At 39.2% G+C, this 17,192-nt stretch overlaps 1 protein-coding gene across 3 annotated transcripts in view; it reads right to left on the bottom strand.

The window, feature by feature from the left end:
• Positions 1–13,747: 13,747 nt before the first annotated feature.
• PLS3 (plastin 3) overlaps positions 13,748–17,192 on the bottom strand; it is an 89,168-nt gene continuing 85,723 nt past the window's right edge. For all 3 annotated transcript variants that reach the window (XM_082610681.1, XM_082610683.1, XM_082610682.1), the window contains exons 14-16: positions 16,971–17,094; positions 16,626–16,750; positions 13,748–14,977 (exon numbers count right to left, since the gene is read on the bottom strand). In XM_082610681.1, coding sequence (XP_082466807.1) covers positions 14,845–14,977; positions 16,626–16,750; positions 16,971–17,094 — 382 coding nt within the window. In that variant the 3' untranslated portion in view covers positions 13,748–14,844. The remainder of the gene's footprint in view (positions 14,978–16,625; positions 16,751–16,970; positions 17,095–17,192) is intronic.

The following is a 17,192-nucleotide window of genomic DNA, read 5'->3' as shown; positions in this document are numbered from 1 at the left end:
TGCACACAAAAACCTAGTATGGAGGATAAAAGACAAAAGTAGTAAAATCATCTGTATCCACAATAAGCAGTTAAGGGATACACAAAACAATTAGATGTATGATTGTATTGTATTTTACATACTATTAGGTGTATGTAAAATATGATGTCAAAAACAGTCATCATGAGGGGAGGAGAGTACAAATGCAGGGTATCTAAGATGCATTTGAAATCAAGAGCTCAGCAGCTTAAAACAATAATATTAATATGTACTTATAGACTGCTATAGAAAAACCTCATGGTAATTGTAAACCAAAAATCTATAATAGACGTACACACAAAAAAGAAAAACGAATCCAAACGTCATACTAAAGATAGTTGTCAGATCACCAGAGAACAAAAGAAGAAAGGGGGAAAAAAGACCTATAAAAACAAATCCAAAACAATTAACAAAATGGCAATAGGAACATACATATTGATAATTACCTAACATGTAAACGCTGACCAAAAACATAGACTGGCTGACTGGATATTAAAAACAAGACCCGTATATATGCTGCCTACAAGAGACTCACTTCAGATCTAGAGACACATACATTCTGAAAATGAGGGGATAGAAAAAGTTATTCCACACAAATGGAAACCAATTAAGTAAGTACTTGCAAGTATACGTTTTGTGTGTACCTAAACCCAGCTGGGGTATTAGTCAGAGGTTATCCAGTGCTCCTTTTACTTCTGTTTGGGAGATTCTAGTATAGTACTCAATTTAAAGTTGTTTTTTTGCTGGGATAAAATCACTGTTGAAAACTGTGTGATGGGTAGATGGACTGTTGGTAAGATTAACTCTTCTAGGTGTCACCCCGGAGTCGTTTCAGCTCTTTCACATGTCTCAGTTTCTCTCCCCAGCAGCCTAAAACCACCATGGGCACTCAGTGTCTTCCAACTGAGCAAAATCTTCCCAGTGTCTTTCAACTAGAAAACCCCTAAGTATCTTTCAACCAAGCAAAATTTCAGTATCTTTCAACTGATAAGTCTGGTTCCTTTTTAACGCACCACCAAATAAAACTCAGGATCATCAACCAAGATGGGTGATCCAAGACCAAGAGAGAGTCACCCAAATTTGTGTGGACTTGCTGGGGAGGAGGACGGGCACAAGGTGCCCTTGCTGGTGCCAAGGCTCCAGATCCTCCTAGAATTCAGGCAAAGGAGAGATGTCTGCTCTGGGTTCTCTCGTGGTCACCAAAACTGTCACCTGAAATAAAAAATGCAGAACATGAAAGCTGTGAGTTTCAATTTTATTCAGGGATTTACTGAGGACTAGAGCCCAGGAGACAGCCTCTCAGATAGCTCTTAGGAACTGCTGTGAAGCGGTAAGGGGGCCACCAGAATATATATGAATTTCGGGCGCTGGGGAATACATGTAGTCAAGTATATATCTTGGTAAAAGATTATCACTAATCACAAAAACAGATCTCTCAAGTTAATGATTTTGGTGCTAATCTATGTATGGGAAGATGCAAGAATCTGGGGTCATTAAAATTCTTCCTGAGATATGCATCTTAACTATCTAGGGGCCCATATATCCAAAACACAGATACTTCATCCTGTTTTTCATCCTGAATTCCTTTCAGGGTATGCTGAATGTCAGGGTCTGCAGCAGCTAATGACTTGATCCTTGTAGAATTGGATGCGGGGAAACATTCTTTGTTTTACAATACATAGACATACATACACATACAGACAGACGCAAGCAGAGATCTTAGAGCTTTTGTTTAAAAATGTTTAGCCATGAGAAATGTATGATCATGTAAAATTCACTAGTTCATGAAAGAACAGTTGGATTGAAATTGTGTTTCCCGCAGATGGAATAAGTTAAGTTTACCTGCTCAGATGGCTAAAGCTTTTTACTAGTACTCAATATTTGTGAAGAAGACTTTTTTTTTAAAATAAATTTTATTTATTTATTTATTTGTTGGCTGCATCGGGTCTTCGTTGCGGTGCTCAGGCTTCTCGTTGTGGGGGCTTCTCTTGTTGCGGAGCATGGGTTCTAGGTGCACAGGCTTCGGTAGTTGTAGCACGCGGGCTCCGTAGTCATGGTTCGCAGGCTCCAGAGCACAGGCTCAGTAGCTGTGGCACACGGGCTTTGTTGCTCCACGGCATGTGGGATCTTCCTGGACCAGGGCTCGAACCCGTGTTTCCCGCATTAGCAGGCAGATTCTTAACCACTGCACCACCAGGGAAGTCCCTCAAGTACACTTCTTAAATGAATGATCTTGTCTAATTGGAATGTACCACATAGTGACCACTGTGATTCTAGATGGTCTTAGTAAGATTTTGCCATTTTTGTAGATATCGACAGCTTCTGGGACCACAGTTCTTAGACACAGAATTAGCAGGTGTGCCACAAGGTGGTGTGCTTAATTCTTTGAAACTTGAGGATCCCATTTCTTTAGCTAAGTCTTGGGTCTCTCAGAGCGAAATTAATACCTAAGGGGAATGTGCCAGTGGGTTGGGGATTTTGTGGTGTTTTACAGCATACCTGTTTGCATACAACTCTTTTTTTTTTTTTTTTTTTGCAGTACGCGGGCCTCTCACTGTTGTGGCCTCTCCTGTTGCGGAGCACAGGCTTCGAACGCGCAGGCCCAGCGGCCATGGCTCACGGGCCCAGCTGCTCTGAGGCATGTGGGATCTTCCCGGACCAGGGCATGAACCCATGTCCCCTGCATCAGCAGGCGGACTCTCAACCACTGCGTCACCAGGGAGGCCCTAGAACTCTGCTTGAGGTTGGCGGGTAAGGTTAGAGTTAGGTGGCAAGCACTCTAAGAGCTTTTAAGTGCTTGACCTGTACCCACCAATTTTGTGGCTGTGGCTTCTGAGATTCCTGCTAGCAATAGGTCTATTATTCCTTTCATGAGAAGATTTCTTTACAGTGGCAGACATCCTAATGGTTTTTAATAGTCTGACTTGTGCCTACTTAGATTTTGATGTGCCATTGGTCAAAACAGTCGAATTTCTTGTCTTAATTTGTTCCCCCGTCCCACTCTGGCTTATGCTGTGGACTTACCTTGAGGCTTTGTGACTCCCCTAACAGCTGCCATCTTGCTTTCTTAGATTGTAGAGTACCCATTATTTTCCCCTGTCGAAATAATCCTCCCTAATTCAATGAGACTTACTGTTTCTGGCTGCCTGTGCCCAGTTCTTGAGACCTATGTGGACCTCCTGAAGGCAGCTTACCTTGTAGATGAAGCTGGCAACAAACTCAAATGTTGTGGTGCAGTAAGTCTCACCCAGAACAACCTGGAGTCTTTCACATCCCAATTTTCCACTCAGAAGGATGAGGACAAACAAACTCAAAGAGCTCAGAACACAAAATAAGCAGGGATAAACCCAAGAGAAGCTTACCAGAGATCCCGGAGAGTGGCTGAAGAGGCAGCAAACTAAAAGGGCTCTGTGGGTAACTTCACCTGTGTTTTGCAGCAGTGCATGGGATCTTCAGTAGCTGTCTTCAGGTCCCAACTCATTGCCCAAACCGTCAGTTGACAAAAAATAACTTAGTAATGAGCTTGATGTCCTTTATTTACGGGAAAACAGTCCATGGATTGGGGGAGTACAATGCCTCACAAGTAGTGAAACGCTCTTCCTGAGGGATTTTGGGAAGAGCGAGTTTTATAGAGTTGAAAGAGGCAGTGCCAAAACAGGGCATGACTGGCTACGAGGTCAGGGATTTCCTTATAAGGCTAGCAAGTCCTGTTTTCTAAGGTAAATAGCTAAAGCTGAGCTGGAGGATAGTGATTGGCGTATGATAAAATTCCTTGACAGGTGTTTCCTATAAGTGCTGGCTGATTTAGGTTTAGGTTTGTGATGTGGGCCTGGCCACTGGGGTGGGCTTCACTATATGGGTCCTGATATCTGAATCGCCTTTATCAATAGGTACAGCAATAGTGTTTGCCGTAGCATAACTTCCCCTTTGGCTGGTTAAGAGGGAATCAAGGACTCCATGATTGTCCATAACAATCCTAACTAATGGGTTTAGACTAGTTTGTCTTTTGAAGTTGAATTTGTGTTACTTATGATTTTTGTTAGGGTCTAAGGCAAGTTTTGGGCCGTGTTTGTCAGTGATATTATCCCTAATGGGGGAATTGCCAGTTACATAGTATGCATGAAAACAGAGTTACTTATACCTTCTGGGAGTTTTGTTTTGTTTTTTAATAAGCTTGGGTGCACTGCATTTTGAAGGTTTCTGGGTCGTATTTTTTCCAGAGAAACAGGATCCACAGGAGGGATGGTACCTCTAAATATGTAAAAGTGTCTCACAATTATCCCGAATAAACAGGATAAATCAGTGTGTGGCAGATTGGTGTAAGCCTATCCACATAAAATGGAGTACTCTAGTTGGAAGTAAACTGTACTGGAAGTATAAGTATCATTTATCACAACAGGGGTAAGCCAGTTTGGTGTCCTTCAAGGCAGACAAATGTTTGAGTGGAACTACATAGTTCAGCAAAGCAGGGTGTTTTCTGAAGAGAATGAACTGACTGTCGTGGTCAAGGAAGCCTCAATATTGTTGTCTACTCCTGATTGGCAGGTCTGGCTGATGGTATTATAATAACCTTAGCAAAAGCGTTCTGATAATGTGACGTCAAGTCCATTTTTATAAGGCTGAAGGTTGGGATTAATGATATGAGGGAAGCTTAAGTGCCAGAAGGGGCCTATAAAAGGGAATCTGTCTTCCGAGATGTTTAAAGGAAGTGATATTAAATTAGTGTCAGCAGGGTCTGGTGGAGGATACTAGATCCAGCAATCAGTTAAATTCAGAGCAGCACCTATGACTGGGAAAAACATATAGGAGAGTTTTCTTTTCCCTGAAGTGGCAGAAGAGGGCAATAGGGGTTCAAAAATAATAGGATGAAGATAAGGGAGATCACATAGCGTTCTGCAGGGTGTAGAAGTGTCTTAGTAGGTAATATTAGTAGAAGGGCAAAGGGACAGAAAAAGAGTGTTGAAAAATGAGAAAATTAATCTCACTCTGTCATCTTGGGTGGAACCTATCCCCTTCCGAAAACAGCAGCTTTTGTTGTCTCGGGGGGGGGGGAGAAGTTGCCCACTTCCGCTGTTAGTGGCTTCTGGAAGATTCCTAAGAATCCTCAGTCTAAGGTCTTCTGATGAAATAGTTGTCCAGTAGTGTGGGAGGAAGTGATGTATATCTTTTAAGTTAAACATTTTATATACTGAAAAAAAATCTAAGCATCAATACCTTGGAGTTTTACTGATATATCAGTTGTTAATAGTACCAACAAGAAAGTTTTCACTAAGGGTCAATGGAAGTTTTATTTCTGTTGCCTATTTCAGAAGACCAAACCTCCAGGTGGCAGATCACATGGAGGATGTTTAGGTGCATATTTTGAAGATGTACCTTATACGCACTGGTCATAAAGTTGGAGATATTTTATAAATCTCCTGGAATATTCAGTCACATTAGCTTGTAATAGAGTAGAACCTGGGATTGGAAGTGAAATTCCCAAACGCATGAGGCAGTTTTTTATTAACACATAAGGAGGAAACCTGTGGATCCTTGAGTGGTTTATCATCATCGGGCTAATGACAGTACTTTGGGCCTGGGAAGTCTGAGGGTTTTTGAGAGCTTTAATAATTAAAATTTTAGAATTCTGTTAATTTTCTTTATTTTTTTCTGAGTTTGAATATGGTATGTACAGAGGAATTTCTGAGTAAAATATAATATTTTTGAGGATTTTAAAATGGCAATACCAGCAAAATGTGTGTCCCTGTTACTGGAGAGATACCTTGGGATTTCCCGTATCAGGAGTGGGGAAACCATTTCACTCAGCTCTCCAGCAAGGAGAGGCCTCAACCCACCCTAAGAATACACGACAATAACCAGAACACACTCATTGCCCATTTGGAGACATATAAGGGGACCTCGAGGCTCTGGTTCCTATTTCCTACCTTTACAGACTTTCAGGATTTGTGAGATTAGAGGTAGGACATGCCTCAGCAATACCTCTTACCATTTCCCCACTACTGTTGGTTCAGTGCTGTGGCCAAACCATCTCTGCTACTAAGGGTGATACCATGAAGTGTTTTTGCTAAAATCTGTTTTTATCATGGTTAACTTAGATAATGGCAAAGCATCTCAAGGTCTTTTAAGTCACCATTTATTTTATAGAGGTTCCTAGAGAGGTCAGGAAATCTTCTAAACCATGAGGACATCATGGAATTAACCTAAAATCACATATTTACTATCAATATGAAATATCCTCCTTTACATTTTGTCAGTTAGTCTGAGCAAGGGCAATTAAGTTAGCTATCAGAACTGATTTAATTTCTATGAGAAGCTTATATTTCAAGGGGACATTTAAGTCCGTAATATCATACCCTATTTAGCAATTTTTTAGTTTTACTTTTCCAGTTTGAACCATTAACAAATACAACTAAATCATAGTTAGTTAAGAGTCTCTAGAAGGTCTGTCCAGGGCATAGATAATCTCCTAAAAGGCATAAGCAACCATGGGGGTTTTCTGTTTCAGGTGAAGGAAGGAGCGTGACTGGCTTTGGAGTATTGCAATAATATTTCTTAGGTGACCAGCTGAAAAGTGGTGAGTGCTTTTCTTCCATAGAAGAGTGTATACAGCATGAGAGCCATTAAGATTACTGAAGACCTTAGAACTAAGCTTAATGAAGTTTTTACATATTTTGCTGTTGCTGTTACAGCTTAAAGTGGATATGTTTTGGTTATTGGATCTAAGCAATAGGCCTTTCATGAGTCCTATGTAACTGAGTCAGTACCCCAAGTGCCTGTCCACAAATATTTTGAACAAAAAAGAAAAATGGTTTGTGAATCCAGAATCCTGGAAAAATGTTTGGAAGAGAGTCATTGCATCAGTCTTTGTGCTTAAATGTATGTTTCTTTTAACTTGAAATGTATTCAATCATTGAAAGATATAATTACCATATTTAATTATGCATAACTAACATAGGTAGATAAACTCTTAATTTGTTAAGTTTATCACCATTATTTTTACAGTTTGGACTTAATTAAAAGGTAGAAAAATTTATTCTTATTGTTCTTTCTTGTATAGAATTGAGAAGCAAATCTTCATATTCCCTAGTGGCCATTTCAGGAAACCCAAAGATAGTTTAGGCATAAAAGACATTTTAATAATTTTATTATTCTGAATTTGGAGCCTAGATTTGGGAGAGGCGAAATCAAGGCTAGCTGTCAGAGGAGACAAGGTGTAAGTCATAAGTATCTAAAGACAAGAAATATTTATAATCAACACTGTAAAACTACACTAGATTATACCAAGGCTAAAGCTGTATTGGGGGAAAAAAGACAGCAGCAGGGCCTCATATAAGCCAGTAGAGGAGGATGTTTGTTCATTTCTGAGACTTGGACGACATTCATATTTTGTCTGTGTTCAGACATGATTACACAGTGGTCTTGGTTTTGTCTCACTTCGTCACCATCATAGAGGGGCCTTGTCAGACGTTGGTATGTGAATTTCTCTATGCTCACAGGAGAACAGGCTGAGCCTTGAGTGCCAGGCCAGCTTCCATATGCCAGGGGCTGTTTTCCTCTTTCTCATCAGTGACATAGACTCTGAGAGGACTGTCTTATCTATATTTTAAGTGTCAGCTGTCAAGCCTTACAAGGAGCCCCTTCCATGAAATCTGAGTGTAGCAATTTTGAAATAAGATTTTGAAACCCGGGAGTAAGTATGGGTCAAATCTGGACCTCAAGAAGAAGCCTGCAGGGTCTTTAAAAACTCATCTGGGCCCCTTTATCTCCAGTCAAATTTGTAAGAAATAAATCAGCAGCTAAAGCATCACTTTGCATTGGGGATTTTGCTGACCACCATGACCCCAACCCACACACATTTTGTTTACCCCCATCCAAATTTACCATTTTGGACTTTGTGCTCCTGATACAAATTTCCATAGACACTTTACTTAGTGATAAGTGTTTATGTCCCGGATCCGCAACTATACAGCTCAAGCAAAAGAACGTCTCTCATTCATCTTATTCAGGCCTTAGGCAAAAGCCTGAAATTAAGCAGGTGCTCAATATTGTTTAATCGATTAGTGAATTATTAATGAAAAACATTTTAACAGAAGACTCAACAGAAAATGTAACTTTGAAAACTTCTCTATCCACAGGAAGTATGTTGAGTAAAAAGCAACAGAAGAGGAAGACTTAAGTCCTAAGTTCTTCCCTGGGGACACTTCACAAAGTGGACAAAAATCTGATCAATTCCTCAGGAGTCGCTGCAAGTTCCTTTACCTGGTTTTTAATTTTTAAAAAATTTTGATTTAATTAATTTATTTTTGGCTGCATTGGGTCTTCGTTGCTGCGTGCGGGCTCTCTCCAGTTGTGGCGAGCGGGGTCTACTCTTCGTTGCCATGCATGGGCTTCTCGTTGCAGGTGGCTTGTCTTGCTGCGGAGCACAGGCTCTAGGTGTGCAGGCTTCAGTAATTGTGGCTCGTGGGCTCAGTAGTTGTGGCTCATGGGCTCTAGAGCGCAGGCTCAGTAGTTGTGGCACACAGGCCTAGTTGCTCCATGGCATGTGGGATCCTCCCAGACCAGGGATAGAACCTGTGTCTCCTGCATTGGCAGGCGGACTCTCAGCCACTGCGCCAGCAGGTTAGCCCCAATGGTTTTGTTTTAAAACCTTTCACCAATACTATTTGTTTCCCAGTAAGTCGTTGTCATCTCCCATCTTGTTGATCCTTAAAATACACCTTCCCATGAAGTGTTTCTGGGAAGGTATATGAAGGACAGAGGACCACTTCCCATTAAATTCGAAATGATCTGTTTTTATCCTTAAGAACATTTAACAGGGGATCTACCCTCTTAACAAATTTTTGAAGATGACATGATTGTCTATGTAGAAAATCCCAAAGAACTTACCCAAAAACTCAAAATAGAATGAAATACTTATGTATAAACTTCAAAAACTGTACAGACTCTGTATACAAAGAACTTTTAAATGCTGATTAAAGAAATCAGAGAAGACCTAAATAAATGAAGAGATACACTATACTCATGGACTGGAAGAGTTATAATAAAGATGTCAGTTCTCCCCCAAATTGATCTATAGATTTCACACAATTCCCAGCAAAATTCCAGCAAAAACATTTTTTTGTAGACATAGAAAAGCTTATTCTAAAATGTGTGTGGAGGGGCTTCCCTGGTGATCCAGTGGCTAAGACCCTGCACTCCCAATGCAGGGGGCCTGGGTTCAATCTCGGGTCAGGGAACTATATCCCACATGCTGCAACTAAAGATCCCGTGTGCTGCAACTAGGACCCGGCACAGCCAAATACATACATACATACATACATACATACATATTAAAAAAATAAAATAAAATGTGTGTGGAAAAGCAAAGGACCTAGGATGGCTAAAACAATTTTGAAAAAGAAAAATAAAAGTGGGAGGAATCACTTGACTTGATGTTAAGGCTTATTATGCAGCTATAGTCATAAAGACGGTGTGGTATTTATTGGCAAAGGGCTAGATACATAGATCAGTGGAAATTAATAGAGAACCCACAGATAGACCCAAGGGTTAAGGATGAAGGCTGGTGGATGTGGCTATTAAAGGGGTAGCACTAAGGAGCATTGATTGTGGTGGTTGTTCCATGACTCTACAAGATACAATTGCACAGAGCTATATATATATACACACACACACCTACAAATGAGTGCATGTAAAACTGGTGAAATATGAATAAGCTCTATGGATTGTATCAATGCCAATTTCCTGGTTTTTTTTTTTTACTCTTTTCCAGTTCCTGTTTTTTATTCTTTAAATTGCAGTAATAACTGACATATAACATGGTGTTTGTTTTAGGTGTACAGCCTAATGATTCAGTATTCGTATATATTGCAAAATAATCACCACAATAAATCTAATTAACATTTGTCACCACACGTAGTTACAATTTTTTTCTTGTGATGAGAACTTTTAGGATTTACTCTCTTAGCAACTTTCAAATATACAGTACAGTGTTATTAACTATAGTCACTGTGCTGTACATTACATCCCCAGGACATGTTTATTTTGTAACTGGAAGTTTGTATCTTTTGATCCCCTTTACCCATTTCACCCACCTGGTGTTTGATATTGTACTATATACATATACACCTCATTTTATTGCACTTCACAGATAGTGCATTTTTTACAAATTGAGAGTTTGTGGCAACCCTGCATCAAGCAAGTCTATCAGCACCATCTGTCCAACAGCATTTACTCACTTCAGGTCTCTTGTGTCACATTTTGGTAGTTCTCATAATATTTCAAACTTTTTCATTATTATTATATTTGTTATGATATCTGATCAATGATGTCACTACCGTGACTTGCTGAAGGCTCAGATGATGGTTAACATTTTTTGGCAATAAAATATTTTTTAATTAAGGTATGTACAGCTTTTTTTAGACATAATGCTGCTGCAAACTTAACTGACTACAGTATAGTGTAAACATAGCTTTTATACATACTGGGAAACCAAAAAGTTCACTTTATTGCGGTGGTCTGGAACCGAACCCACAATCTCTCCAAGGTATGGCTTTATTGCTATATAGGACATTATTACTGGGTGAAACTGGATGAAGGGTGCATGGGACCACTTGTTCACTTTTTGACACTTCCTCTTAACTTATAATCATTTCAAAATAAAAATTTTAAGTGACCCCTCCCCCAAAAAAGCCATGTCACTTATTCAACTGTACCCACCTAAAACAAATGCTACAAACTCATCATAAGCTCATTTATACCAGGTTTTGTAAATATTATTTTGTCTAAATGGCAAATAATTTTTTTCCTTATTTTCACAATCAAATTCAGATGTGGGTCATCCTACTACAAAACTGGTCTGAACTCTTAACAAATGTCAATGGCACAAAAGACGAAAAGAGCAACAGATTGTTCCTGTGTCTTACATTTTAAAGGCAGAACAGGGACTTGACAATCAAATGCAATGTGTAAACTTTTATTGTATCCTGCATTTAAAAGAACAGCTTTAAAGATACTTTTGCATATAACAAACCCACAGGTATCATCATTCTCAGTGGTCAAGAGCTGAAAGCATTCCCTCTAAGGAACAAGGCAAGGATTCCACTGTCACCACTTTTATTCAACATAGCTTTGGAAGTCCTAGCCATGGCAATCAGAGAAGAAAAAGAAATAAAGGGAATCCAAATTGGAAAAGAAGAAGTAAAACTGTCACTGTTTGCAGATGACATGATACTATACAAAAGAAAATCCTAAAGATGCTACCAGAAAACTACTAGAGCTCATCAATTAATTCGGTAAAGTTGCAGGATACAAAATTAATATACAGAAATCTCTTGCATTCCTATACACTAACAATGAAAGATCAGAAAGAGAAATTAAGGAAACAATCCCATTTACCATCATATCAAAAAGAATAAAATACCTAGGAATAAACCTACCTAAGGTGGCAAAAGACCTGTAGTCTGAACAATATAAGAGGCTGATGAAAGAAACTGAAGACCACACAAACAGATGGAAAGATATACTGTGTTCTTGGACTGGAAGAATCAATATTGTTAAAATGATTATGCTACCCAAGGCAGTCTACAGATTCAATGCAATCCCTATGAAATTACCAACAGCATTTTTTCACAGAATTGGAACATAAAATTTTTAAAATTTTGTATGGAAACAAAAAAGACCTTGAGTAGCCAAAACAATCTTGAGAAAGAAGAACAGAGCTGGAGGATTCACACTCCCTGACTTCAGACTATACTACAAAGCTACAGTAATCAAAACAGTATGGTACTGGCACAAAAGCAGAAATATAGATCAACAGAACAGGACAGAAAGCCCAGAAATAAACTCACGCTATGAACCTAAAATTGCTCTAAAAATAAATTCTACAGGAATTCCCTGGCTGTTCAGTAGTTAGGACTCCACGTTCTCACTGCTGAGGGCATGGGTTCAATCCCTGGTCAGGGAACTAAAATCCCACAAGCCATGTGGTGTGGCAAGAAAAAAAAAAAAGAAAAAAAAAGAAAGTCTACTAAAAAAGGCAATTCTTTGTTGGTTTCATTACTTTTTGAGAATCAGCATTTGCTTTTTATGTTCATTGGTTAATTATAGGTTTTAAGTTGGATATTTACCTCCTTTGCCCATTTTTCTAAAGGAACTTTCTCTTTCATAGATTTGTTAGTCCTTTGAATATATTAGTGGCTTTAGCCCTTTATTTGGAGGAAAGAAGAAATGGTGTGTTCAGGCCAATTGCTTTATGTGAACACTTAACAGACCAAAGGTGCATTCCTATAGACTGCGGGCCTTGTACAGTGAACCACCCAAGAAACCAGCTCTTTTTTTGAATAAAGGGCAAGATGGAGTAAGCCTTTTCTCTTGCTTCAAAGGCATTTCAAGGCATTTGGGACATAGTTACTTACAGAGAAGAACCTTTGTACTTGGAAGGAAACAATGTAGATAAGCATAGGAAATATAAGGTAGAAGATAGGTCATAAGATACAGTCATCCTATCTCATCAGTTACCCTGGCATATGTTTGCAGAAGACTTGTCTTTTATTTATTCATAAAAGGTGTCCTTATATTAAGAAAATCCATGATATGGGCACCATAGACCAAATGTTTGGGCCTCCTCCAAAATTCATATATTGAAACCTAATCTCCCAGTGTGATGGTATTAGGAGGTGGGGCCTTAAATTATAAGGGTGGTGTCATGAATGGGATTAGTGCCCTTATTAAAGAGACCCCAGAGAGCTTCCTTGCCCCTGCCACCATGTGAGGTTACAGCTGAAAGACAGCCATCTATGAACTAGGAAGTGGGCCTTCAGCAGACAGTGAATCTGCCAGTGCCTTGATCTTGGACTTCCAGACTGCTTAACTGTGAGAAATAAATTTCTGTTATTTATGTCACCCAGTCTATGAATGGACTAACACATGGGACTAAACTTTTTTCCTTGGTCATCTATATTTTGACTTTGTTTATTGCATTTATTTATTTATTGCAAAAGCAGAATTGTCACATTTATCGTTCTTTCATTTTATGTCTCTGGGGTTTGTATCATACTAAGAGAGGTCTTTCTTACTCTTAGACTATAAATACAAAATATTTTATAGTATCACCATGCACTTCCTCAAAGGACTACATTTCATATTACTCATTCACACAAAACCTTGAAACGGTACCATAAACAACAGGTTGTCAACTAGGGATGATTTTGCTCCCACCATGGAACATTTGGCCAGATCTGGAGACATATTTGATCTACACACTGGGGGTGTGCTACTGACATCTGTGGGTAGAGGCCAGGGATAGAGCTAAACCCCTGCAATGCACAGGACAGCTCCCTCCCACCTCCAACAAAGAATTATCCAGCTCAAAATGTCCATATAGTGATGAGGTTGAGAAAACCTAACATAAACCATCTCTCTTCCCTGGTTGTTCTGATACCCACTGTTTCGATCTTCTGTATAAAATCAAACATTGAAAAGAGTGAATGAGATGGAAAAGAAAGAAAAAGGGAGAAATTGGATAAGGAAATTTTGGTAAGTTGGAGAAAACCATCTTACCCCACTGATCGTATCCTTAACTCAGTCAGCCCCTGTAATTCAGCTCCAAAAGCTTAAATTTAACAAACATCATTTTATAAAGTACACCAGAAAAAGAGTTAGAATATTGGAGGAAAAAACCTGGCAAACATTACTAGCATACTACTAAGGGACAGAAGCATGAAGAGACTAATTATTATGTAAATGCCTTTATTTGAACTAATACATTGCTACCAGATTACAACACTTTTCAGAGTTAGAGTAACATTGTGATCTTGAAAACTATAGCAAACAGCTTGACAAAGCAAGAGTACATTAAGTCCTACATATATGTTTATTTTTTAGTGACCACATCTCCTTGTCTTAGGTGTAAAATTAGAAAATTTATTATACACTTAGCATATTTGGCCTACGTATCCTGCCTAAATTCTGAGCCCACTCTCTCCTCAAAAGTGTCATATTCAACAGCATTTTAAATCTAAAGAGAGAGTTTGATGATACAGGTTTTAAAACAAATAAGCATATATTGAACCAAGTGTTTTAAGACAAAATATGTCAATTGTTTACAGCTTCGGTGTGAGAGGGAAGATGGAAATTCAAGGTACATTTTTCTTCTACCTATAATGTATGTTTTTTACTTACTTGAAGACCCCTTAAAAAAAGTAGCAAAATCAGCAGTCTTATTTAATGTAATCAAAATATTCTTAAATGTACAAAAAAGGATCATGTAGAAAGAATACTGTAAAAAGATACAGATTTTTAAGAATAAAAGAATATGAAAAGCTTCTATTACATTCTACACAGCCAGTTACTTCTGTAAATTTTCAGTACTAGAGAGATAAGCGAAGGATACTCATATCCAAATACCCTCTGACCACAGTTCTTGAATAAGAACTAGCATACTGGATGAAAAGCAGAATTATTGTCTAATAATATTCATATCCAATCATCTAAGCAAGTCCCAGGAGGTGGACATTCTAAGAGGGAAACAGATACAGAGAGAAATACGTACAGCAATGGGAAACGTCAAGGGCAGCGATCTAGGAGGAGTGAGTAAATGATTTGGCTATGAGCACATTTCAGGTGGGCCTGACAAATCCACCCTGACTACGGGAAAGAGGAGTTGTTATTAAAACTCTTTCCCCTGAGGGCTCCCATGATGAGCTTAGTCTTGTTAAAAGTCCTTTAAATAACCAAGGGTTCCTTAAGCCATGAGCACTTCACCTGGAAATTGCTGACCTGCTAATCATGCACTTGGGAGCAAGGTTGTTTTTATTCAGATTGGTTATTTTACACTCTCTTCATTCCCCTGCCCATCAAGCATGCAAACACGGTCATGACCATCTTGGGCTTTACTTCCACAAGGTCTTCCGGGAGAGCGTACACCCTAGCTCCAATTCTTCTAGCCATTGACACTGCGTACCTATTTTTGGACGAAACAAAAATGAACGGTGAAATTCTGGTCAGTCAAGGGCACAACATGAGACATCTATTTCCTCTTATATAATTATTTGTCTGGGATGCAAAACTTCTATAGCGAAAGTTCAAATCGGAATGATTTCATTTTTCGTTATTTTGTTTTCTGTTTTATTTTGTTTGTGAGGTCACTCAAGTGACACCAGATTTTTAAGCTCTACTATTTGGGGCTGATAATATTTATTCACTCTTTTTCTACAATATAAAATGAGAAATAATTTTGGAGCACTGATTTGATATGAAAAAATATTTTTCTAGAATATATAATTACCCAGATTGATATTCTCGTTGAGCATGTAATAAGATAATAGTAACTCTCATGAGACCTTAGAGATTTGGGGTGGAAAAAATTATGCCAGAGGCAAAATACAAGTTGGTAGATGCAGTGAATACTTCCAAATATTCAAGGGAGGTGAGAGAGTCTACATGGTACATGGCCAGAGTGGCCAAAACAAGGAATGGAAAGTGTAGAGAAAGGAAGGGAGAAAAGAACTGACGTGTCCAGCTGGGGAAATTTGCAGGAGCTCCCCTCAATTAATACACAAGGCATTTCTAGGTGTTCTGTAACAGGAATCTTTAAAGATGATCAAGCATCTGGAAAAAGAAGCCTCAGGAGTTCTGTATAAATTATGGATATTAAATCTTTATCATATTATGCTACAAATATTTTTTTTAAGGAGGGCAGAAATGACGTGCTTAAGCATGAAGTTTTGCAGTAATGTTTCTTAGCTATCCTGTGAAGCCCTGCTGGGGGCTGATTTTCAGTGTGTACTGGGAAAGTTTTCATGGGTTACCCATGAAACCAGATCACAGTCTAGGTCTTTGGAGAAGGGAAGAGACAGGTGGAAAAGACCTTCTCAATACTGTTGAAATGCAGGAAACTTTCAAGGCACAGTTCCACCTGAGGGTTTAGCATCCTACCCACTTAAGGGACCAAGATAATAAACTCAACATACATAGTAAAGTGGTCTACACACAGTAAGAGAGACATCACTAGACAATGTGTGTTAAAAGAGTGTGACAGAAGAATACTCTTATCAAAGGCATGGTTATTCCTAGCTCATCTTTCCCTTGTGAGTTTGCAGCTAAGTTGCATTAAAACATACGTAATTTCTGTAATCTACTAAAGCAACGACTGACTGAGCACCTACCTACTAGGTCAGGTGCAACGCTAGGCTCTTACAGATTTTATACATTTCAAAATCTCCAAGGTAAGTATTATTATTATTATTATTTTTTGCGGTACGCGGGCCTCTCACTGTTGTGGCCTCTCCCGTTGCGGAGCACAGGCTCCGGACGCGCAGGCCCAGCGGCCATGGCTCACGGGCCCAGCCACTCCACAGCACGTGGGATCCTCCCAGACTGGGGCATGAACCCGTGTCCCCTGCATCGGCAGGCAGACTCTCAACCACTCCGCCACCAGGGAAGCCCCAAGGTAAGTATTATTGATCCCATTTTACTGATGAGGAATCTGAGGCTAGAAGAGGTTTCCCCCAGGTGACATCATTCTCAAGTGGCAGAACCTGAATGAGAATGCAGATCTGCCTGACTATAACGCCTGTGCTCTTGCCAGGATATTATGCAGCATCCCTTACTTGGCATTATTGTGCTTGTCATCTTCTGTTAGATTGCCGCTCTTAACAAGGTCATAGTTTATGCAGCCTGGCTGGATGGCATCAATTAAATCCACAACTGCCAAACTGGAGCTGATCGTCTTGTCCTAGTGTAAAAGGACAATACATCTGAGAATTTCAATGTGTACAAATTAACGTGGATTACCTATATAAAGCTGCCAGAAACAAAGTCCAGTGAATTAAAAAAGAATCACGCCATTAGCCCAACAATGATTCTCACTCACAAAGAAACCAAAAGCTAGCCTTCCAAATTATAGATACTTTCTAGAGCAAACAATGTTTAATAGTCAAACATGGAATTCTTACCTTAAAACTCTGAATGGAAGTTGATTTTCCAGCTTCACTCAATGTTCTGTTCACCCAGCTTACAATGATGTCATCATTAGCTTTTTGACCGTCTCCAAGATCTTCCAGGACATTGAGGGTATATCTAAAAGAAGCAGCAGAAGAAAAGGTCCTGATCTACTTCATGAGAAAAAATTCAATTAGAAAGATGCTTTATCTTTAATTTCCTCTCCTTAGGTTTAG

This window comes from Mesoplodon mirus (assembly GCF_964341445.2).
Source record: "Mesoplodon mirus genome assembly, chromosome: X".
Lineage (NCBI taxonomy): Eukaryota > Metazoa > Chordata > Mammalia > Artiodactyla > Ziphiidae > Mesoplodon > Mesoplodon mirus.
The sequence above is the reverse complement of the archived record's forward strand: the minus strand, read 5'-3'. Positions and strand labels throughout refer to the sequence as shown.